This window comes from Lepidochelys kempii, chromosome 5, assembly GCF_965140265.1.
Source record: "Lepidochelys kempii isolate rLepKem1 chromosome 5, rLepKem1.hap2, whole genome shotgun sequence".
Classification (NCBI taxonomy): domain Eukaryota; kingdom Metazoa; phylum Chordata; order Testudines; family Cheloniidae; genus Lepidochelys; species Lepidochelys kempii.
This window is the reverse complement of record NC_133260.1, coordinates 34,398,297-34,422,836: the sequence shown is the minus strand read 5'-3', so window position 1 is coordinate 34,422,836 and position 24,540 is coordinate 34,398,297. Positions and strand designations below refer to the sequence as shown.

Sequence of the window (24,540 nt, the reverse complement as noted above, 5' to 3'; positions counted from 1 at the left end):
CCTCATTCCCCTGGTCTGGTGGTCTGTAGCAGACTCCCACCACAACATCACTCTTGTTGCTCACACTTCTAAACTTTAATCCAGAGACTCTCAGGTTTTTTTGCAGTTTCATACCGGAGCTCTGAGCAGTCATACTGCTCTCTTACATACAATGTAACTCCCTGACCTTTTCTGCCCTGCCTGTCCTTCCTGAACAGTTTATATCCATCCATGATAGTATTGCAGTCATGTGAGTTATCTCACCAAGTCTCTGTTGTTCCAATCACATCATAATTCCTTGACTGTGCCAGGACTTCCAGTTCTCCCTGCTTGTTTCCCAAGTTCCTCGCATTTGTGTACAGGCACTTAAGGTAACTTGCTGACCATCCCGCTTTCTCAGTGTGAGGCAGGAGTCCTCTCCTCTTGTGCTCTCCTGCTCATGCTTCCTCCTGGTATCCCACTTACTTCAGGGCTTTGGTGTCCTTCCCCTGGTGAACCTAGTTTAAAGCCCTCCTCACTAGGTTAGCCAGCCTGGTTGCAAAGATGCTCTTCTCTCTCTTCATTAAGTGGAGCCCATCTCTGTCTAGCACTCTTCCTTCTTGGAACACCATCCCATGGTCAGAGAATCCAAAGCCTGCTCTCCGACACCACTTGTGTAGCCATTCGTTGACTTCCACGATTCGACAGTCTCTTCCCGGGCCTTTTCCTTCTACAGGGAGTATGGACGAGAACACCACTTGCGCCTCAAACTCCTTTATCCTTCTTCCCAGAGCTACGTAGTCTGCAGTGATCCACTCAAGGTCATTCTTGGCAGTATCCATTGGTGCCCACGTGGAGAAGCAGGAAGGGATAGCGATCCGAGGGCTTGATGAGTCTTGGCAGTCTCTCCGTCACATTGTGAATCCTAGCTCCTGGCAAGCAGCAGACTTCTCGGTTTTTCCGGTCAGGGCGGCAGATAGATGACTCAGTCTCCCTGAGGAGGGAGTCCCCAACCACCACTACCCACCTCCTTCTCTTGGGAGCGGTGGTCATGGAACCCTGATCCCAAGGACAGTGCATCTCATGCCTTCCAATTGGTGGAGTCTCCTTCTGCTTCCTTCCCTCAGATGTATCATCTAGTCCATTCTCCACATTAGTACCTGTGGAGAGACCATGAAAATGGTTGCTTACCTGTATCTGCATTGCTGGTACATGGACGCTCCCCTTTCTTCTTCTGGAGGTCACATGCTGCCAAATTTCTTCACTGTCCTTCTGTACCCGCTGCGCAGCCTGCTCTGAATCTTCAGAATGTTTTGTCCGTGGAAGCATATCCTGACGTCTGTCCAGGAAATCTTCAGTTTCTCTTATGCAACTCAGGGTTGATACTTTTTCTCCAGACCTTGAACCTTCTCTTCCAATATGGAGACCAGCTTGCACTTTGTACAGACAAAATCGCTTGTGTCCTGTGGAAGAAAGACAAACATGGCACATCCTGTGCAGGTAACAGCTGAACCCTCACCATCCATATTACCTTCCTTCTAAGAGCTTCCTCAGGAGTTGTAGTAACTGCTCAGAGAAGCCTGCAAGATGAAAGCCTCAGAGGGCTCTCCCCAGGCAAGCTCCCTCTGTTAGCCTCTCCCCTGTTCGCTGCTCAGCTGGTTCACAGCTGACTGGCTTTTTATAACTGTCAGGCCCACTCAAGGCTTACCTGGAACAAAGCACTCCCAATTCATACTTTTCAAACAATCAAGCACACGGTCAAACTGACAAACTGTCAAAGTCAAAATGACTTTGAAGAATTTACAAGAGAAAACTGAGACAAATAAATATATGTAGCTTGTGAGTATGAAGAGGGTAAGGAATAAAATGTCTTCCCTTATCTAAAAGGCATTAGTTTGGCAGAGAGCCGGTGGAATTATGCTGGTAAGAAGTTATTGAGAGCAGTGATGTGAAACTAGATAAAGGAAAGGATTGTTAAATATTTGGATGGAGTGGGAAATTTAGTAGCAAGAACTGTTAAAATATTAAAGTAGCCTTCAAATTCAGTTGTGCAAGTTCTGCCTAAGGAGACATTCAAAGATTGTTCTTACAAAGACTTTGCTGCCAATCTTGCATATGGCAGAGACTGCAGTAGATGGACTGCAATGTCTTAACTACCTCAGTACCTTCATTTAAAAAAAAAAAATACAGTGCTTATGAAAGTTACCAAAGTAGGAGTTCAGGAGACTGAAACCATGCATTTATCCATAGAACAGCTACAGTCGAGGTAGTGGTAATGCAGACTTCCATGCTGCACTGTCAAAATTTTGTAAATTTGGTTGAACTACCCTATGTGGCTGAGAAGGGACTTCATTGTCTATGCCAATCTTTGGTCTACGTGCTAAGACTGCAAATAAGACTGCCAGTTGTGTTAGGACTTGGATTAAATCCACCAACTTGTTTGAGGAAACAGCCATCATGGAGAAACTGTCTTCAATCCCTAATGCCATAGGTTTCATCTACCACTACGATCGGTTACTTTGATTTTGCCCATGAATATTAGACCTGGGAAGACATATTTCTCATGTCAAATTATGTATAAAAGTAAACCTTTTCTACTACAAGTTAGAGTATGGTGGTAAATTTTCTCTGGTAATTTTGTTTGACTTATTCTGATTTATTAACTCTTTTCACCTACATTTTGAGGTTGGTTCTGTTAAAAAGTTGATCACACATAATTTTTTATGCTAGATTTTAATGTACCATACTAATGAACAGTACAGTTGACTTCAAATTATGAATATTCGAATATATGTTTGAGAAGGTCACAATTCTTTCTGTTTATACAGCCTTTGGTTACTTGAGCAATGTATTTTGTCACCTGTATGCTGCTTTATGCAGAGCTGGAAAGTTTATGAAGAAATAAAAAATATGACTGAGTCCCTGACGTTTTTTAAATAAATGTACATCTTGTTAGTGACAGATTGGTAATCTTGGCTTTAGACACCTAGCTGTGTTTTTTGCCAGAAGTAATCCAGATGTGCATAATTTATCTGGCTGCTGTATGTGCACTGACATGTCTTTCTGTAATCAACTGTTCAGTATTGTTAAACAGTTAAATGTTCTCTATCAACAAGCTTTCTGAATCGTGCTAATTCTATAAGTTACTTAAAATAGATCAAACTTTAACTGCAGAAAGTATCTTCAGATTGAGTGGTGACTTAGTCATGAATATTTAGAAAAATCGCTGGCAAACAGCAGTACAACTTCTAAACAGCAATTTAAGTTTTGTTGTTCAGATAAATAGAATACATGTGTTACATAATCTCATTATGATTGAATAGACCTGTGTCATAACAGCGTAAAGGAAATTGCTAAGAGATACTAGCATTAATTAATATGGAATTTGTTGGACAAGATGATTTCTGAGAATAGAAAATTAGTTTAATTTGATAAGTAGTAACCAAACATGTCTTGGTAGTCAGTGTGGAAAGAGCTGTAAAAGGACACTTGTTATTTTAAATATATAAAAATATTAATGGAAAGAACTACATTATTAGTTTAGTGTCTGTTTTACATCTTGTGCTTGCTGTTCTGCAGTCTTCACAAAGTTATTGATTGACTTTGGTATTGCTGTATGAACTGAGCTGAAACTTCCCAGGCAAGGAAGGCATTTACTAGCCAGAAGTTTTTTTCAAAACAAGAGTTAAAAAAAAAATTGAAGTATTTCCTGTTAATACTACTACTGCTTCTGTATTATCAGCCCTTTCTTATATTGTTCTGCCATTCATTGATCACATTGAGCCAAATCCCAGAGTTCATCACCATGGTCTAGACTACAGGAATGTGCTGGTGATCTTGTGGACATTCACTGAATGTCTATCTGGATTCTAAGTTTCCCCTCTGGGAAAAGGTTGTCTGGCTTTGTCTGGTGTGCACACAGGTATACATTTATACCTACAGTTCTAAATATATGTCCTGCTTTACACAGATCCACTGCTATAGCAGTATGCATAGGTATGTGCACTTCCCCCAGCAGTTACATAACCTGAGGTATGATCAGTAGCAATTCTTTATTTATCATCCTGGGAGGTCCCAGTCATGACCTTTCCAAACTGCTGATCTTTTATATGACTGAAAGATGAGCACGTTTGCCCCTGTTGATCACGCTCCAGTTATTGGAAGCGCTGACTATATTTGTATTACCATTGTGCTAGGTGCTGTACAAACAGAAAAAAGGCTGCCTATGCCCCCAAACAGTTTATAATGTATATGACAAAAGACAACTGACATAGACAGGCAAGTACAAGGAAACAATGAGTCCATATTGGTTTCAGCATACCAGCAGCCTTACCTGTACAATGCCTCTTGTCCGGTGATGCCAGAAGAAGCACAAGAGACACTGGATGTGATTTTAATTAGGCCACAACTTTATTCTTAAATGTCTGGGAGTACCAGGCAGATAGAAGTGTACAGTACAAGTAATTCTATATTCATTTCAATATATACACACCCACCCCTGTGGGCCTTCCGTGAGCCCTCCCCCAACCTGCTGCTGAGACCTCACCATCCCCCATGCTTTGAATGAGGATTATCGGGGGGCTATAAGGGACGGGAGAGCTGGCTCCCTGCCATATCAATCATAGGAGCCCCACCCACATTTCCACACTTTAAAATGGATTGGTAAAGGATTTAATCTGGTCACTGTATCCCTTCCCTATGGATGTGATTTTAATTAGGCCACAACTTTATTCTTAAATGTCTGGGAGTACCAGGCAGATAGAAGTGTACAGTACAAGTAATTCTATATTCATTTCACCCCCCCACACACACACACCGGGGGCCTTCCGTGAGCCCTCCCCCAACCTGCAAACTGGACGTTTGCCAGAAGAAAGTGCCAATAATTAGCTTGGCTGCCTCACCCCATACCTAACTGGGTTCCCAGACATCTAATACTACTTTAATATCGGCCAAAAACATGTTCACTCCTGAGTCTTGACAGATGAACTTCCTCCACCCTGAATAATTCTGGTGCCCCATATGCTATTTCTGGATGCAAAATTACCAACCCATTATGGCTCCCAATGATGGTGCCCTATTCATGTACCTCCTAGCCTTGTCAACCGAAGGTGGCTTCACAGCTCCCTGCCACACCCTGCGTTGTCAGGCCATGCAATTTGTACTCCTGGGAAAAGTTCCAGGATCTTCCCAAAGTCCCTCTTAGTTCTGATCATTGTCTACCTCTTTACAAATGCCCAAAGTGTTTTCCATGAGGTGAATCACAGTCATATCTGGTGCCCACTCACAGGCACCCATAGTGTACAGAAGGGCAAGTGAGTTTATGGTACAAATTAAATATGAGAAATTACTATCTTTCTTATTGCTAAGTTCATGATGTGAAATGGGAAAAATTCTATGGTGTTTGCACTTTACAAAATAACATAGTAATTCTCAATCTTGCTGTGAAATTTGTTAACAAGACCAGTTTTAATGAAGCTCTGAAAAAATCTTGCTTTCCTTTTTTACCAGAGCCAGTGTCATTACAAAACTCAGTATTGTACGATGATGAAAAAGAATTAATGGGTTCAAGTCAAAAAGTTGGCATCTGATTGAATTACACCAGACTTTGAAGGGGTTCTCTTTCCCTTTTGTCTGCACAAAAAAATGGAAAGAAAGGTCTGATCAGACTAATAATAGTTTTTGCTTGAAAAAACTGCATTTTTATGGAAAAATCAGAAGTAGAGTTAAAATGATATATTTTCTTTGCTTTCCACAAATCCAGGGTATGTTTTTAGCCTGTTTCCATGAGAGCTTTTCTGCATAAGAAAATGAATCCCTATTAAGATAGGGTGTGAATTTAAATCAGGTTAACTGTTCCTGATTAACTCCATGGTGGATGCTCTGGAATCCGTATACCTTGTTCCGAATTAGCTTAATCCACTAATTTGGAATAATGTACTGTCATTCCAGAATAAGTGTGTCCACACGCTGAGTTAGCCAAGAATTGCTAATTAGGAATAGCTATTCAGGAATAGCTCTGTGTAGCCAGGTGTTAACTGTGAAAATATTTCTCCCAGCTCTAGTCACATTACCAAGAAAAGTAGAAATATATAATTTATGTTGAGCACATTTACCCTAAAATGCTTATTTGGATAGCCTTACAAATTCACAATATGCTTTCATCTTCTAGAAGCCCTAGTCATAGTATGTATCAGGAACAGGAGGACCCTCTGTGCTTACTCATCCACCCCTTGCAATAGAATTATACTCTAGAGTCCAGTCTTTTGTTTTTTAAATTAGTTCCTAGCATTGAAGCCCCAGAGATTGAGGACACCTTAGAAATGGGACTAGAATGTAACCAGTGCAGTGATGCCTTCCTGCATTTGCACGGAGCTTAAAATAGCTCTTTCAGATGTGAACTGCCCATTCATCTCAGTGAATGATTAATACTAAAACTTAAGAATGTCAGTACAAATGTCAGAATTAACTAATTCACTGCCTATCATTTTAGCAGAAACGTCTCATTTTATTCTCTTGACCACTTCAAATGCAGTTGGTCTGTCATTACAAGGATGTGTAACAGATATGAAAAGTGGAAAAAGTGAATTTACTGCTAATATATATAACCTAGGGATTACTATATTGATGGGATTACTTGTTAGCAAATCAAATTTTGTACAGCTATACATGAGTGCTCTAAAAAGTTGAGCAGTAGAAACTACATATTCTTTTGCTATGGTTCTAATAATTGTCTCATATTACCGTCAGTAAAGGATTAGTTAATAAATTAGAACTGAGTCCAATGGCCCAAAATGAATTAGCCTCTGTCAACAAAATTGTCCCCTTCAAAAAAAAAATAAAAAAATCCCCTTTGTTTACCTTGTTAAAATAGGCAAGACTTGAATATAATATAGATTAAAAGAGTTAATAGTATAAAATGTTAAATGTGACTTGAACATTGAAAATGACTACTTCTGAAACTTTACTCTTAGGATTCTAAATGTCTGGTCTAGTGTTCCTAGTGTGGAATGGTAGGTTTGCCAAGACTTGTTGCAAACTTTGCAGAATAGTAACTAATAAACCTTGTTCAGAGAGTTTAAAAGAACATGGTGTACCATATGACAGGTTCTCAAGAGTACTTCTGTCAGGAGCCAAGGGTACTCTAATAGACCCCTTTTAAATTATTGGCTTATGTGAGAAACTGGACATATCTAGGGATTTTCCCCTTTCAAACTACAGAAGGCAGATGAATTTATTAAAAACCTTCTTTGGTGTAGATAATTGAGCTGTGAAGGAGACCAGTATATAAACATTATTGTAAGTTTGCAGATACATTCTCATTCACGCCTGTAGGCAAGATAAATTTATCTACTTACATTAGTGGAGCCTTTAATCAGATAATCTGTTAGTGAGAGAAGTTTAGATCATGAGGTGAGCAGTTTTTAAACAGACCATACAACATGTGTAGATTTTGCTGGTTCTGCTTTTCGTCAGGAGAAAGATGAAACAAAATCAGGTAACTGAAAAGAACATTTTAAGAAATGCCCATTCTTTTATCCACTTTCCTTTCAGTATCGTATGTGTAACTACAGTTACACTATAGTACTATACAGTATTTCTACATGATATACAGCCCATAAAGTATTGCTCATTAGATTATGGAGGAAAGAACAGATCCAGATGTTTGGAAAATTATATCCCACAAAGAAATAGAAAAGTGTCAATAGGAGAGAGATGCAGAAAGAACATGGCTTGTAAATCTGACCCTTGATAAAATATTCCTCTCTCATGCATAGATTGAGGAAAGGGGGATTGAGTTTATCTCTGGGTCTAAACTGCTCTTATGTTAGAACTAATTTATGGGGGATGGAATGATCTGTGCTCTTGTAATAGAAGGGTCGTCTGATTATAGTGTAGTGACTCATACAGGTATTCAGAAATTGGCATGTCACGCAAAGTATTGTGTGAATTTAGTGCCTGTGAAATAACAGTGGAGCACTGGAGACTGAAGTCTTCTATCCACATGCTGGTAAGGAGTACACATCTCTGAGAAAATGTCTCCGTTGTGCTCTGTGGCAGCCACCTTCAGAATAGAAAAGACCATTTGAGTCCTGGCCTTTTTTCAGAGATTCCCAAGTAGTATATCAATTTGTTTTTGTTTTTTTTTAATGAGGTAGACACCTTTCCACTTAGAACTTAATTGGAACCACTGATTGCATATAGATCACTTACAGGAACTTCATTTTATCCAAATATTCTTTAGGAAGAACAAGACACACATTAAATAGTCCTCTCTTGCATCCCTCCCACCACAAAAAAAAAACAAAAAAACCCAAATGAGCCTGCTCTCTAGCCCTGCTGACTTTGTGCAGATGAACAAGATTTGTCCCTACGAGGGAAATAACAGAAATACACAACATGGTTGTTTGACCATTTCCAGACTAAATGCAGTCCTGAAGGTTTCAAGTCCATTGAAATGATAGGCAGTTGCATGTTCAGGAAGTATGTAGAATCAGATTTCTTATATCTTCCAGCACCAGCTTCCTTACTGCCTTTTCAGTATGTTTGATTTTCCTTAATTTTATTTTTAATGGGAATTCACTCTTTTTCTAAAAGGTATTTACATGATTTCTGAGGCTTAGAAATAGCAGACTTGCAGGTCTTTTTTTCACATGGAGGTTAAAAGTTGCTATTTCCTGCATGGCTCAGTCAATCAAATTGGTCTCTGTGCAGCAGTTGTCTGGCTCTTCTGCTACCCTTTTCTCTGAGTGGAGGTAAGAAGCTGACCAGTTGCAGAACTGAGGCAGGTCATCTGCTGGCGAGTTCATTTGGATGAGTGAAAATGGGGAGTAAAGGGTGGTTTGGGTTTTGGGATCAGAAAGTTCTGTGGCCAGATAGTCTACAAGATAAACTTTGTCGGAGTCCCTGATTAGAATACTTGCAGTACACTATTGTATTTCTTTCTCTGTGTGATAATTACCTTGGCTAAGAGAAATGCTATCAAAACATGAATTCTTTAACTTTTGGATTTCCACATAATTTTGTATGCATAATAGGAGAATGCTATAGGGCACAAATATTAGAATTCCTAGTATTCTTTCTGACCTTTCTGCTGCTTTTTTTTACCCCATACTACTTTTTTCCCCCCTTCCTCATATCTTCTTTTTACCATTGCCCCCCATCTCTTTTTTCCCCCCTGTCCTTTCTTTGCTTGTTTCCTTATTTGATTTTCTTTTTCCTTTGCAGAAAGGTAGAGTCAGAATCAGCACCCAAGCAGTACCATTTTTCAAAGCGAGCTCCAGAGAGAAACTCACTCAGCACCCTCATTAGTTCTCTGCTGCGGGTAAAGCGCTATTCTGCTAGAGTGCTGCTGTGGCTGGTTTTCAAATGCCCGACACATGTCCTTGCTGAGGATGGGCAGTGGTTTGTGAGAAGTAGCTAAAAAGCTTGTCCGTCTCTTAACAAATGTTTTAGGGGGAAATTATTCAGTTCTTCAGGTTTATAAACTTAAAGCTTCATCACAGCCATTGCGAAAGATAAATGTCCTCACATGTGATTATTAATACTAACTTGTTTGTCTTTATTTAGATTTACCATTTTGGAATAGTAGTTATAAAAGGAGTAGGGAGAGGAGAAAGCACTATTGAAAGCCACTAAACCACCTTGATAACACCACTAAAGAGAAATATTCCAGTTTTATAACTAAGTAGATGGCATCACAGATACTTCCTTTTGTGCTTTAAATTAATAATAAAGGCTTTAAACACCTTAGTTTAGTTTTTTTAAATAAAAAGTGCAAGACAGAAGTGTAATTGTTTGCAATCCAGCAGAGTTTCAAAGACCTGGAAACTGAAGTGCCATCTATTTCCCCCTTCTATTTATTCTTTTCCCTGGACGGTGAAAGTCCAGACCTCCTAGCAACTTCTGGCATTCCTTATTCATACGGCATAGAAGGTCTGCACTGCATTTCCCTGGAGGCAATCGCTCAAAACCCTACCTCCTGTGTGGACTCAACAAAAGCCTGGAGAGAGATTGGACCAGTCAGGTAACCCCTTCCTAAAAAATGCTAAAACATCAAGCAGCCCATAGCCATGTGGGGCATGAGCCATCCTTCCCTCAGAACCTCCCAAGTGGTGGTGATTTCAAGACTGAAATCCTAGGGAGATGAGGTTAAAACACACCTTCAGAATCTCCTCAGAACCCATTAATGACTTTAAAAGCCTCAGTGAGTTGTTGATGGAGGAAGAAAGCCTTATTTATTTATTTTATACATTTGTAATACAATAGCGCCTAGAAGCCCGAATTATGGACCAGGACCCCATTATACTATGCACTGTACAAACACTGAACAAAAAAAGCAATCCCTGCCCCGAAGAGCTTACCATTTAATACAAGAGACAGCAGATAGATACAGACAGGGGAGTGCAAGGAAACAATGAGACCTTATTGGACAGTTATGTAGGCAGTGGTCTTAACAGTTAGGATGCTGGTGTGCTAAGTTTTGTCATAGGGCATCATAGCAAAGGCAAATTTTAAGAAAAGTTTTCAAAAACAATAATTAAGTAGCTCTGCTGATGTTTACAAGGAGTTCCTCCCAGGCAGGAGAGGCAGCACAGGTGAAAGCATGAAGGTGTTTGTTTGAAAATTAACACGTGAGCAATGGAGGCTGGAACCATGTGACAGTGGAGGTGGGAGCTGACCTCTTGATACTGAATGAGAAGATGGGTGAGGTGGGGATGGACCATGAGGGCCTTGAAAGTGAAGAGAAAGGAGCTTGTGTGATATAATAGAGATGTGGGAGCCAGTGGAAGGTTGCGAAGAGACGGGTGACAGCCAAAGCAAAGGGATAAGAAAATGATCTTTGCAGCAACATTATGAATGGATGCAAGTGGGGAGAGATTGTATATATCAAGATCTCTAGCATTGTAGTAATTTTGTATTTTTTTTCTCTATTCCATTCCGTATGCACCTTTAACATTAGTTTGCTGTTTTCATTGCTGCTAAACCTTTGAACAGGCATCTTGATTGAAGTGTCTAAAATGCTGCTTGGATCTTTTTCGTGAGTTGATACAGTTAATTTACAAACCCAGTCAGGTGTATGAGTGATTAAAATTGTTCCCTTCAGCATGCATAACTTTGCTTTTGGTCCACACTGATTTCAACTGCCAATTCATTTAGTCCTTCCTAATAACCTTATAGTTTTCCCCACATTGTACTAGCCTAAATAATTTTATCTCCAATGCAAAGTTGCCAGCTCACTGTTCACCCCCTTTTCCGGGCCACTAATAAATACATTAACACATGTAGTTAATAATTAAATTATAACATCAACTACATCATTATCAGGATTGTTTTATTAATATATTGTATCGGTAATACCTTAATCATACTTAACGTGATTAAATACTTAGCATACATGTTTATCAGTTTGTGGAAAAATTGTTTTCAATTGATTTGTACTTGTCTAGCTGCAAATATATTGATGACTTTCAAATTGTAGTATATTATGGTATGTATACATGCTCTGGCTCATTAAGGAAACAATTTTGTAACATCCTCGAGTTTTTCTAGTATCTGAAAAAGTAATATTTATATTTTATTAAGGCCTTTGCATGATCATTGAGATACAAAATACTAATTTGCTGCACTTCAAGTAAGACAAAAATAAATGAAGACAAATATAATCTATAAATTGCTCTAAACCAATTATTATTCAGAAGTATCTCCCCAAAGGGAAACAAAAATATCCTGTTCAAAATATAAAATGCAATGCTGCTGGCACAATATTAAAAATTTTATGTTGGAGAAGAGATGTAATGTCACTCAAAGGTATACTGGATCATTGTATAAATTAGTAAGTAGAAAAGAATAACAGAAGTATTAAAATGTCCATTGTATTTGAAAAAATTTCAAGATTGTACTGCCATACATATTCACATAGGACAGAGTTACAATTGCACATTCAAGTTTAATATTAGCACTTCTTGACTTCTGTGTACTAAACTGTTGATTCTTGATTTTTGGCATTATTCATACTAGGTGTATATTTTCTTATTTTTCACTAGTTATTGATTACTTGTCAACTCACCAGGGACTGATGATCATACTGTATTCAGAAAGAGACATGCTGTTTCCAAAGTGTTGATATAAAAGGTTCATGACATTGTTATTTCATATGCCATCTTAGTGCCGTCTTAGTGCCGTCACTTGAAAAATAAAACACCTGTGGGCTGAGTGCAGGATTTGGTAAAGCATAAGCACAATGGTAACACGCCTGACATCTACTTAGGCAAACCAATCTAGCTTCCAAGAGGAAAAGAGTTCTGAAAGGTCATTATAGGATCAAAATTACCTAAGTATTGATATTCCAGTTATGCTTTAGTGTTGTCTCCCTACAGATTTGTTAATTTCTCAGTTGCAGAAGATTTAAAAATGATTAAATGCTGAGAGCTGCCTTGGATTGCTGTGGATACTTTCTGAAATGAAGTTAGTGAAATCAGTTCTCTGAAAACTCTCCATCCTTACTGCTGGAGTCGTGAAAGTGCACTGTTTGTAGTTCTGATTTTACCCGGCTACCTCTGGTGGAAAACCATCATCAGTACTTTTTAAATTCCTTTTTGCTGGATAATTTGAGCTCAACAGTCATTTTATAGTCACAATAAGCCTGTGTTGAGTTTTCAAATCTTGGTAAATAATAACAAGTTGACCAAAGTATTTAAGGACAGGCATTTAGGGGGGAAATTATTAGCGTTACATTAATCTAGTTTGCTGTCATGCAGCATCATTGCAAATACAGGTGTCATGTGATGTGATGGGCAGCCTGCGAAAAGCTAATGGACTCTGATCTTGGTTAATTAGTGCAAGTAAATCTTATAATGAAGCTTTGAAGAGAGCATCTGAAATAGATGAAAGCTGAGTCTTTACTCAGTGTCAGGGTCTTCATGTTAATTATTGGGTCCTGTGACCCAGGAGCAGGAAGGCTCACTGATAAAGTGGTCCTGTAATAGGAACTTAAACTACTATTGTATTTTTGCAAACACTTTGTCTGTGGATCATATCACCTAGCTTCTTTATACCATTGATACACTTCACAACACATACATAATCAAGGTGCAAGTCATGTTATACCGCCATTTGGACAATTTTAATACAATAGTCAGTTTTTCTAATACAAAGAACAAATGTGAAAATCTGAGCAGTAACTTTACATTAGTACATTGAGTAAGTAAAGCTGTGTTACTTGAACTTCTGCCACTGAAAATTAGAGATTAGTCTGTGCCACAAAATTCATACATGTTTGTGTCTGAGATTTTGGGTGATGTCCATCTCTAATGTTAAAAATTGGACAGTTGTATTTTAATTTAATTAGCAATTTGAAAATGTGGAATGAGTCAAAAATCTTTGCAAACTGTATAATTTACTACTGCTTAAAGTCTAAAGTGCATGTTCAAAGTTTTATAAATGTCTACTACCATGTGAAAATCAGGGTTGCCTTAATCTGATAGAATAACCAAGAATCAGTAACCCCTGAAAAATTGACATGGTTTAAAAACTCTGTGCATACCTCTATTTTTTAATGTGTATTATATTAGAAAATTGTAAGTCGAACTTAATCCAGGTAATGTCAGAAGAATTTAATGAGTAATATTTTCCAGAAATGTAACATAATATGTCTGGGGGATACCCTAGGTTTTAGAATATGAACTGAAAAGACGGTAGGTCAACTTCATTCTGGAAATACCCGATACACATTGTGTGCTGCCCTTGACCTGGTGATTTGAAACGGAAATTTCTTTTCTTTGTCTAGTTATGCCTTATTTATCAGGGCTTAATTGGTGCGAGCCAGACTGCAAAAGATTAACCTTGTGGTTCTGAAGTGAAAAATTTTGACAGTGCCATTCTGTTCAGACTCAAGAAGTGTGCTTTCACTAAAAGTGATTGACTTTGTTAAATTAGGGCTGTGCATGTCACATATTTTAGGTTGATGTAGCTGCAGTTTTTTCAAAGATTTAAGGATTTCCTATTTTTGAAAACATTTCAAAGGTGGATGATTATTTTGAAGGTTTTTAGTATGCTGTAACAGTTCTTATTTTTTATTTTTGAATTAAATAGTTGCAGATTCTGTGCGGTTAAAGGTATTTCAGACTGATGTAATGTAATTTAACAAGTTGCATTGCCATTTGGGAATGACCACCAAACTCTTGCTTACAAGGCCAGCAGTGCTACAAGTATTAAGGGATGATGGTCTCCGTTTCAAAAGGGAGAAGCAAAGGTAAAGAATTCATAACACCTCCTAGCGGCAGAAGAAGAATTCTGTAAATGGAATAATACTGACCGAGGGGAATAGGGTTAAAATTCTTGATGTTTTGGAATAATTAAAAGCATGTGTTTGTTTGGTCACCTTTCTCTTTCACTTAAGAATTGGAGATGGTAAGCTATAAAAGCCAAGTGTGTATTTAATCAAAAATGACCTTATTATGCAGAAGTCAATCATTCGTTTTATATTTATGGAAGATAGTTTCAGTCTTAAAACTGACCATCTGACATGCAGAATAAATTTTACCAGTAATAATGGGAGGCAATGTGCATGAAGGTGGAGGGAAATACCATTCAAAATTGATCTGGGTAAAATAGAAGCATAAGCAAGTAAGGGAATATATAGTGTAGTGCAGACAGATTTAGTATAAAAAAGGTAGGGGAAAGAATAATGCGCATTTGTGATCCAGCTATTTTGGATCTCTTCCTTGCTTTCTTAGTTCTGGGCACTAGCTGAGAGAGGAAGCAGTTTGCTACTGTCCTAGCAGGCTTTGATTAAGGCTTTGTATACCCTGGCACTTTCATTGTTAAAACTTTTGTCGCTCCAGGCTGTGAAAAAACACCCCCCCTCCCCCCAACAACAAAATTTTTAACAATGAAAAGCGCCAGTGTAGACAGCACTTTGTTGGCAGGAGCCATGCTCCCGAAGATGAAGGGTACCGCCCCTCGTTGGAGGTGGTTTTATTTTGTCGCCGGGAGAGCGCTCTCCTGGTGACAAAGGACGGCTACACTGTGCACCTTACAGTGGCATGGCTGCAGCAGCATAGCCGTGCTGTTGTAAGGTGCGCAGTGTAGACATAGCCTAAAGTAGGCTTTTTCCTAAAAAAAAAACTATTCATGGTTACTGCACTGGGATAACTTCACTCAGTACTGCAGTCAGCCAGTTAATGTGGTAGAAGCTATAGGCTACTCCTTTTTTTAGCTCTAGCTCAGCTCCCTATTGCTGGTTTAGTTTTGAATTTTTTTTCTAACTCCCCAGATCAAGAGGAATGGTTTGTAAAAGAGCCATTGTTTGTTCCAACAATAATTTGAAATACTTCGGAGCCGTAGTAGCAGTAAGCGTTTACAAAGAGCAATCAGGTGCTGTCCCAGGCTTTGTAACGGAGAGCGTCATGCAAGTGAACCTGACTTGCTGGTGCTACAGAGAGAGCAAAGCTAGTGTCTGTGCAAATGCACCACTTCATGGGTGCTGAACTAGGCCTGGCTGCAAATACTGTTAATCTTCTCACCAACACCAGGGCTATGGGTGCACTGCTGTTTCCTTTCCCTCCTTAGCCTTCTGTTTGCTAATACCTGGGGAAGGCAGCAAACATATATACATTTTAAATGTTCGCCCTAGTTTCTTCTCTGCTTGCACTTGCAATGATTCTGGCCTTATTCCTGTGCTCATTGAAGTTCAGATTTTTACCCTATCAATTCTCATGTGTTTATCCAAGCAAGCCGCCTAATCCAGATATTCCACAGTATGCATTCTGATTTCCAAGATACGTGAGTGTATCCTTTCTAATTAGCATGGGGAAGGGGACATTTTAATGAGATTTGGCTGTAGATTATAAATGATATAAACTAACTTTAAAGTTTAGTGAAATATGGTAGCTTTTCTAAATATAAAATTTAAGACTATTCTAAGTAATTTCTAAATCAAAAGAGGATGGGTATACATAGGCTGCTTGGTTTCTCATTGTAGTAATTTATAGGAGAACAGAAAAATTTAGCTATAAACCCACCTGTGTTTCAAATGAAAACTAGAGTTCTGCTCAAGCTGTGTGACTGGCTTGGCTGAAAAAGGTAATGACGCTATTTGAATCCAAACTCTAAACAAAACCATGTAAATAGTCTTGTGTTTGTGTAGATTTATATAAGCAAGAGTTAAATCTTTGATGTAATGTAGTATCAGAAGTAAACAAGCTATGATTTCAGTGCTAGACATTGCCTTAAGGCAGAAGAAATTTAGTCATGCAGAGGATATGTAGCCTCTGCTATTTCGGTGTTTGATTTCTTTGTTGTCACATAGTTGAAATCCATCTAGATGAAGAAGGGAGTGTAAACCAACATGGGAAGAAAATTACCTGCCCATGGAGGGTGTAGAGGTGAAGGGCAGCTCTTAAACTGTAGGCATCTCCCAAGGGAAATAGTGGAAGCCTCGGGATGTAAGACTTTTAAAACTAGAGCGGGTAAATCACTAGAAAATGTACTATAGGGAGTAATCCTGCAGTAGCAAGATGAAGTAGAAGACCTAATATGACTCTCTTACATATCTAACTTTGGTCATGTGGACAGACATATCTGATTTCCTTTGTTCCTGGATAAATTGGTGTCAAGTTGCTATTACTGGTCTTTGCTCCTCAGTCGAGCTGCCTTTTTTGCTCTGGGATCATTCTTCATAGCTGAAAGCAAACTCCAAGCTCTGCCTGACACCATGCTAGACTAAGCTATTGCTAGTCAAATCGAATCTTCCCATTCCTAATCAATAGGAAGAAAATGTTAGGACTAATATATTGAGTGAAGTTAGAAATAGAATTAAAAAGGATGTGGGGGGCTTCATATGTTATATTTAATTGGTCTACTAAAAAGTAAAATGAAGTGTTAGTGAACTATGGTTTACTTAGCTCATGGGTTAAAAAACAATCAAAGGATATAAGTGTTTAGAAAAAACTAAATTTAGCCTAACTAAACTGTAAATATTTTTCTGACATTTATATTGCCAGGTAATATCCTCACTGCTGATAATGAGGACAGTTTTTCTAAAAGGCAAGGTTAATTGACCTATGCACTGTCTTGCATATTTATTTTCCCCCCTCCTTTGGCACTTGATTCTTCAAGGCATATGTTACTTGAACAGAATATTTTGATGGCTAAGTTCAATAAAAGGAAATCAAAGGTTGATCAAGTGTGCTCTGTGCTAACTGGCAAGTGTTGCTGTAATAATAGGGGTTAAGTATTAGTCTATGAAGAATCTAGCTCCAATGGGAACAATTTAAAAGAACGAAACAAAAAGCCTCCACAAATTGAAAACTTCTCTCCTGTTGTCATAATATTATTTTACCATATTTCCTTTGTAGCAACAGGCATGTAGTTCAATTTCTAGTTACAACAGGAGGAGAAAAATTCTATTTTGATAGATAAGTTCTGTGAATTATAGTACAAACTCTGTAATGTACTCTTTTTTGAATTAGTCTCCATTTATTCAAAAATCACTTACATAGCCCACTGACTCCAAATAAAAATTTTAACTGTGTACTATCTGCTGCAATACAATATTTGTTATATTAATGTGTAAACTGATCTCAATTAACAAAGGTGCAAGAGGAAGGGCAAAATATATCCTTGCCTTTGACTCCCTATTTAGTTGAATTCACTCTTACAAAATGTGCAGGATACACACAAACAAGGTAATACAACGTGATTTTAAAAAAGAAAAAAGGAAACCAACACCATCAGTGTGAGGCAAATTGCACTCCTCTTGCAGTGTCACTACCCTATTCAAATAAACGAGGATTCTAGAAAGTCTGTGGGCTTGTCAAAGGGTGTGCCTTTCCTCTAGTGCCACCTGCTGGCCCATCTTGGCTCTGTCACACTCTGCCTCAATTTCCTCTTCACAGGTTACCTGGAATAATCCACAAAGACCTATACCCAATAACAAAACCTAATTGGGGACTGGGTTATTACATAAAATTAATCCAAAGTAAAATCAGCACAAAGGATCTTCTGCCCAGTCTCCCACTGGGCAGAGCGCCTCCTCTCTGAGATCTGTCTGGCTCCAAGCCTCTCTGCTTGTCACTGCTATCACCCAGGCCCTGCTAATTGTTTCTCCTCTTGAGGTCAGGGGATTGCACAGGCCCCCTTCTTGGGCCTGTGTTTGCTGGACTCTCATGACGTTCCTCTAGCAGCTTCCTTAGTTGCATCCTTCTTATGCCTTTTCAGCAGCTCGGCAGCAGCTCTCCTGAGGTAGCAGCTATTCAGTCACATGAGCAATGCACCCTGCTCACTCTTAGAACCCAGTCACCCAGTGACAGGTCTTCAAATGAGACCACTGTCATCTTGGCCACAGCCTTCTCAAATCACCTTCCCCAAAAAGAGAAGATAGTCGCTTTTGAACAAGGTTCTGGTATATTTTAGGGAGACATTAACAGGGTCCATTGTGTCTCTGCTTGACTTCAACAGTTTGTCCAGCTTGTAGGTCTCTGGACAAAACTCCCCCAGAAACTACAGGACTTGTCTGAGCAATGCTGTCCCAGACTGATGCAAAGATGTATGCACATGCTCCATTCTGACCTGGTTAGGCACCAGGAACGCAGCCAAATGGATCTAAACTGAAAGATCCTATTGGTGAAGTGGAAAACTAATCAAAGGGAGAAAAATCTGTCTTCCTTTTGTGAGTGGAGGCAGACAGAATTTACATGTCAGTCACCTGGAACAAAACTGCTGGACAGGACAGTGTAGATGCAGTGGTGGAAGGAGAAGAATGCTTTATTCACACCCTCGTTTATGGCTTGGACTCCAAAACTCATTAAACCACAATTATCTGACTGAGCACAGTTTCCATTCATGTCTGGTACATTTCATAGGTTACTGGTAACTTGTAAAACACTGTAACCAGCATATAAGAAGCTGACACTTCAGTGCCATTTTATCAATGGTCAAGGAACATAATCAAAATTTGTTACAAAATCATGAAACGAGTGGCCCACCAGTGGCACCACTGAAACCAGATTGGGTCATACAGTCTCTCATGAAAATAAGATTGGCTATATTGGGTCAGACCAAATGCCCATCTTGCCCAGTATCCTGTCTTCCAACAGTTGCCAATGCCAGGTGCCCTAGAGGGAATGAACAGAACAGGTAATCAGAGGCTAGGAACACTATCCCTGCCCATCCTGGCTAATAGCCATTGATGGACCTATCTTCCATGAATTTATCTAGTTCTTTTTTGAACCCTGTTATAGTCTTGACCTTCACAACATTCTCTGGTGAAGAGTTCCACAGGTTGACTGTGCGTTGTGTGAAGAAATACTTCCTTTTGTTTGTTTTAAACCTGCTGCCTATTAATTTCATTTGGTGACCCCTAGTGCTTGTGTTATGAGAAGGAGTAAACACTTCCTTGTTTACTTCCTCCATACCAGTCATGATTTTATAGACCTCAGTCATATCCCCCCTTAGTTGGGACTTTTCAGCTTGGAAAAGAGATGGTCTTTTTAATCTCTCCTCATATGACAGCCATTCCATATCCCTACTCATTTTTGTAGCCCTTTTCTAACCTTTTCCAATTCCAATATATCTTTTTGAAAATTCCAGTATATCTTTTTGGAAATTCCAAGATATCCACTGGATTCCCCCTTGTCCACATGCTTGTTGACCCCCTCAAAGAATTCTAGTAGTTTGGTAAGGTATGATTTCCCTTTACAAAAACCATGTTGACTGTTTCCCAACAAATTATGTTCATCTACGTGTCTGACAATTTTGATCTTTACTATAGTTTCAACCAGTTTGCCTAGTACTGCAGTCAGGCTTACCAGTCTGTAATTGCCGGGATCACCTCTGGGAGCCCTTTTTTAAAATTGGCATCACATTAGCTATCCTCCAGTCATTTGGTACAGAAGCTGATTTAAGTGATAGGTTACAGACTACAGTTAATAGTTCTGCAATTTCACATTTGAGTTCCTCCAGAACTCTTGGGTGAATACCATCTGGTCCTGGTGACTTATTACTGTTTAGTTTAGTTTATCAATTTGTTCCAAAACTCCTCTAATGATACCTCAATCTGTGACAGTTCTTCAGATTTGTCACCTAAAAAGAATGCCTCAGGTTTGGGAATCTCCTATACATCTTCAGCCGTGAAGACCAATGCAAAGAATTAATATAGTTTCTCAGCAATGGCCTTATTGTCCATGAGTGCTCCTTTAGCACCTCGATCGTCTAGTGACCTTACTGGTTATTTAGAAGGTTTCTGATGTACTTAAATTTTTTTGCTATTACTTTTTGAGTCTTTGGCTAGCTGTTCTTCAAATTCTTTTTTTGGCGTTCCTAATTGTATTTTTACACTTCATTTGCCAGGAGTTTATGCTCTTTTCTGTTTTTCTCACTAGGATTTAACTTCCACATTTTAAAAGATGCCTTTTTTACAGGATTTTTTTTCAACTTAACAGGAGGAAAGATGAAACCTAACTTCAAATTTCAGAAGGTAATGATCTGACCATTACAAAAGGTGTAATTTAGCCTGCCACCAATTTCGACAATCACCAATTTGTATCCAAAACCAAAGTCTACTGTATTCCTAGGACAAAAAGTAACCTGGGACAAAGGGTGGTTGTCATGACTGACATGGGATCACAATTTGAGTGGGAGGAGCCATTGTCTTCATCTGACATCACTGAGGACAATAAGTCTTCATTTTCTAACTTAATTTGGCCAAGTATCTCACTAACCAGAAAGTGATAGTAATTGTAGATGGCTTTGATTTGAGTGCTTATACATATAATTATAATTATAAGCAGTAATTATATAGCACTTACTATACCAGGTAGTTCACAAAAAGCAGACTCAGAATATTATGAAAGTGGAAAATTAGATCTTTGTACATTTTATCTTGTCCCACTCATATGGCACTCATTGCCATAGTGCAGTGGTTCTCAACCTGCGGGCTGCCTGTGGCCCAGTCAGCACACAGCTGCAGTTGTTGACATCTTCAGGGCCATGCAAGGGGTGTGTGTGTGTGTGCGTGTACACAGAGAGCTGTGTGTATGGCCCACAACAGCGATTAGGTTGAGAACCAATGCCATAGTGTCTGGTGCCTCGCAGCACCCCTCTGAGGCAGGGAAGAATGACTATTCCCATTTTGTAGATAGGGAACTGCAGTACAGAGAGACTGACTTGTTCAAAATCTCTCAGGAAGTCTGTGGAAGAGCAGGGAATTCAATCTGGGTTTCCAAGACTGAAGTCTCTAACCATTGGCCATTCTTCCTGCCTTAAGTAAGCCTGGTTTAAAAGTAGTAATTGTTTCTCTTTTATTGTGAAGACTAGAGGAAATATGCAATGATTAAAATATATGCCATGTGCTATTTATTTAACTAGTTTAATGGACAGTACTCCTAGCTTCAACATAAATACTTCTCTGCCTGTAATTTGTGAATGTTGTTATCCAGTTAATCCAGCATACTATATTACCAGGGTAGGTTGTAAGACATCAGAAAGAAATAGTAAAGATACAGGTTTCAGAGTAGCAGCCGTCTTAGTCTGTATCCGCAAAAAGAAAAGGAGGACTTGTGGCACCTTAGAAACTAACCAATTTATTTGAGCATAAGCTTTCATGAGCTACAGCTCACTTCATCGGATGCATGCAGTGGAAAATACAGTGGGGAGATTTTATATACACAGAGAACATGTAACAATGGGTGTTACTATACACACTGTAATGAGAATGATCAGGTAAGGTGAGCTATTACCAGCAGGAGAGAAAAAACCTTTTGTAGTGATAATCAAGGTGGGCCATTTCCAGCAGTTGACAAGAACGTCTGAGGAACAGTGGGGGGAGGGGGGAAAATAAACATGGAGAAATAGTTTTACTTTGTTTAATGACACATCCACTCCCAGTCTTTATTCAAGCCTAATGTAATGGTGTACAGTTTGCAAATTATTTCCAATTCAGCAGTCTCTCGTTGGAGTCTGTTTCTGAAGTTTTTTTTGTTGAAGAATTGCGACTTTTAGGTCTGTAATCGAGTGACCAGAGAGATTGAAGTGTTCTCTGACTGGTTTTTGAATGTTATAATTCTTGACATCTGATTTGTGTCCATTTATTCTTTTACATAGAGACTGTCTGGTTTGGCCAAAGTACATGGCAGAGGGGCATTGTTGGCAAATGGTGGCATATATCACATTGGTAGATGTGCAGGTGAATGAGCCTCTGATGGTGTGGCTGATGTGATTAGGCCCTATGATGGTGTCCCCTGAATAGATATGTGGACACAGTTGGCAACGGGCTTTGTTGCAAGGATAAGGTTTCTGGGTTAGACAGCTCCCCAACCTGAAGCACATACTCACCACCACACAACAAAAACACTAATCCAGGAACCTACCCTTGCAACAAAGCCCATTGCCAACTGTGTCCACATATCTATTCAGGGGACACCATCATAGGGCCTAATCACATCAGCCACACAAGTAGAGGCTCGTTCACCTGCACATCTACCAATGTGATATATGCCAGACATCAACAGACATTTGTGATATACCCAGACATCAACGGACCTGAACTCCTGAAGGGGATACCTAGCTGAAAACCCTGGATTGCGCCCACTGCTCCTCGAATGTGTCAGGGGAGCCACCGGAAGGAGAGTGATTGATAGATGGGAGATATATAAGCCCCAGGATGATCAGAGCCTTATTCCCTGTAGACTAAGGAGAGGTTACTACAGGTTAATTACAGCACCTGGAGCCAATTAAGGCCCTGCCCAAAACCTATTAAAACCCCTGCTTCAGTCAGACAGGAGAAGGGAAGGAGAGTTGACTTTGTAGTTTGGAGGTGTACTGGTGCTGACCAGAGGATTGGAGTACCAAAGGAAGGGAGACCCTGCCCAAGCAGAGCAGAGGGACTCCCCCGGCACAGAGGACCGAGAGAAACCCTGCCCGGGGGAAAAAGGGTAAGAAGTCTGAAGCCGAAGGGGCTGGGACTGGAGTAGGGGGGGCGAACCTGGGTCTCTTCCCCGCTCTGCTTCTCTCCTTCTCCACAGCGCTTGCAGAACCCAAGAATAGGGGCGGGGCGGCACCCTTACCCACCACACCAAGGAAAAGCACAGGATCCACCTGCCACAATAGATAGTATCTCTCCAGATAGCATGAAGCAGGGTATACAGTGGCTTCTTTAGAGAGAAGTACTTTCACCATCATGTGCTATAATTTGAACAAAAACCGCATTTTGTATGTAACTGTTGGTTACAAAATTCTGGCTTCCAATTTTAGCGACCAGCAAAGATTAATCCGATACAGAGAATTTATTATACATCTCTTATTAGAAGCTATCAAAATGTCACTGAGTCGCTTTCAATTCCGCTAAAAAAGGAAAGCGGGAGAGAGATGGCAGACAGGTTTTGTAACTGGTAGATAAATAGGTACTTGATGTAATGCTATGTATTTAGGACAAGCTGTTGGATAGCCAGGTGCCACATCTATCAACACACCTAGATGTAAAACTCATCTTAAATTGTTCGTGGCACCCAAACAAGGAATATGTTTTGCCACTAATGTTGATGTCATGGTGTAAATGTATATTAACATGTTCCACCAGCTGCCTATTTTATTTGTTGAGATGCCACATTACAACATCAAGAGAGTCGCTGAGATAGCATCTCGGTTACTATTTTCAAGTGTATTTACTGCAATCAGGATATCATTTAAATGTGAGTAGAAAACAATCTGTAGTATGTTATAAAACTAGAAAGAAGTAATGAATAATACCATTCAAATACAATATAATTATAGTGACATCTAATTGTGGAAATATCACAGCTTACACAAGTTTTTTCAATTTTACAGATAATTTAAAAATATTTTTCAGATGGCATAATTATGAGGGTGGAGTCATTTTAAATCATGCTGAATATATTCATCTGTTGCTTTGGGAATTTACAAAAAGAAAAGGAGTAATGATCACTGTATTTCACTAAGCAGAAAGAGAACAGCCTATCTGATTTCATGACAGAGTAAAATATTTTCTTCTTAATATGAAGCTAAAGACTGAATTCCTGCAGAATTCTCCATTTCACTTATTCAGATGTGTAGATGTAAATATTGGTGTATATGTTATAGAAAGACACCAAGTGTAATTTTTCTGGTCTTAAACACAAAATGGGAAGTCTTACACACTTCAAGAAAGCCAGCAGCATGAAAACTAAGGATTGAAAGGGGAAGTGGCACTTTAAAAACCAGGGTTTGGAGTGAGCTAGAACTCAGTCCAGGTGTAGGGTCTGATTCTGTAAATATTTAAACATCTGGGTAATTTTTTGTATGTGAGTAGTCCTAAAGTCAATAGGACTATGAACAAATCAACTCCTATGTGTGTGCAGGATATGCTCCTAGTTTGCAAGATCCCCAGGGAAGGCAGTGTGTTTTCTTTTATTCTCAAGCACATGATCAGAGCTTAATTGATTATAAGAATAACTTATAACTTAGAATAACTGCCATTCTGGTAGCAAAGAGAACCTTTTAGATGTAAACCAATGCAGTGTGTCTAAGGATCAGTCTATTCTACAAAATTTATCGCGTTGGGTTACCATGTTGTAATAGATGTTCTAG

The 24,540-nt window shown here is 39.2% G+C and overlaps 1 protein-coding gene across 5 annotated transcripts in view; it reads left to right on the top strand.

Annotated features, from left to right (window-relative positions):
* The window catches only part of ARL15 (ARF like GTPase 15), a 336,015-nt gene that overhangs the window by 196,935 nt on the left and 114,540 nt on the right, over nt 1–24,540 (top strand). For 2 of the 5 annotated variants that reach the window (XM_073343927.1, XM_073343926.1), the window contains one exon: nt 9,842–9,982. The exons of the other annotated variants lie outside the window; for them this stretch is intronic. In XM_073343927.1, the coding sequence (XP_073200028.1) occupies nt 9,842–9,982 (141 nt within the window). The remainder of the gene's footprint in view (nt 1–9,841; nt 9,983–24,540) is intronic. 5 annotated transcript variants of the gene reach the window in all.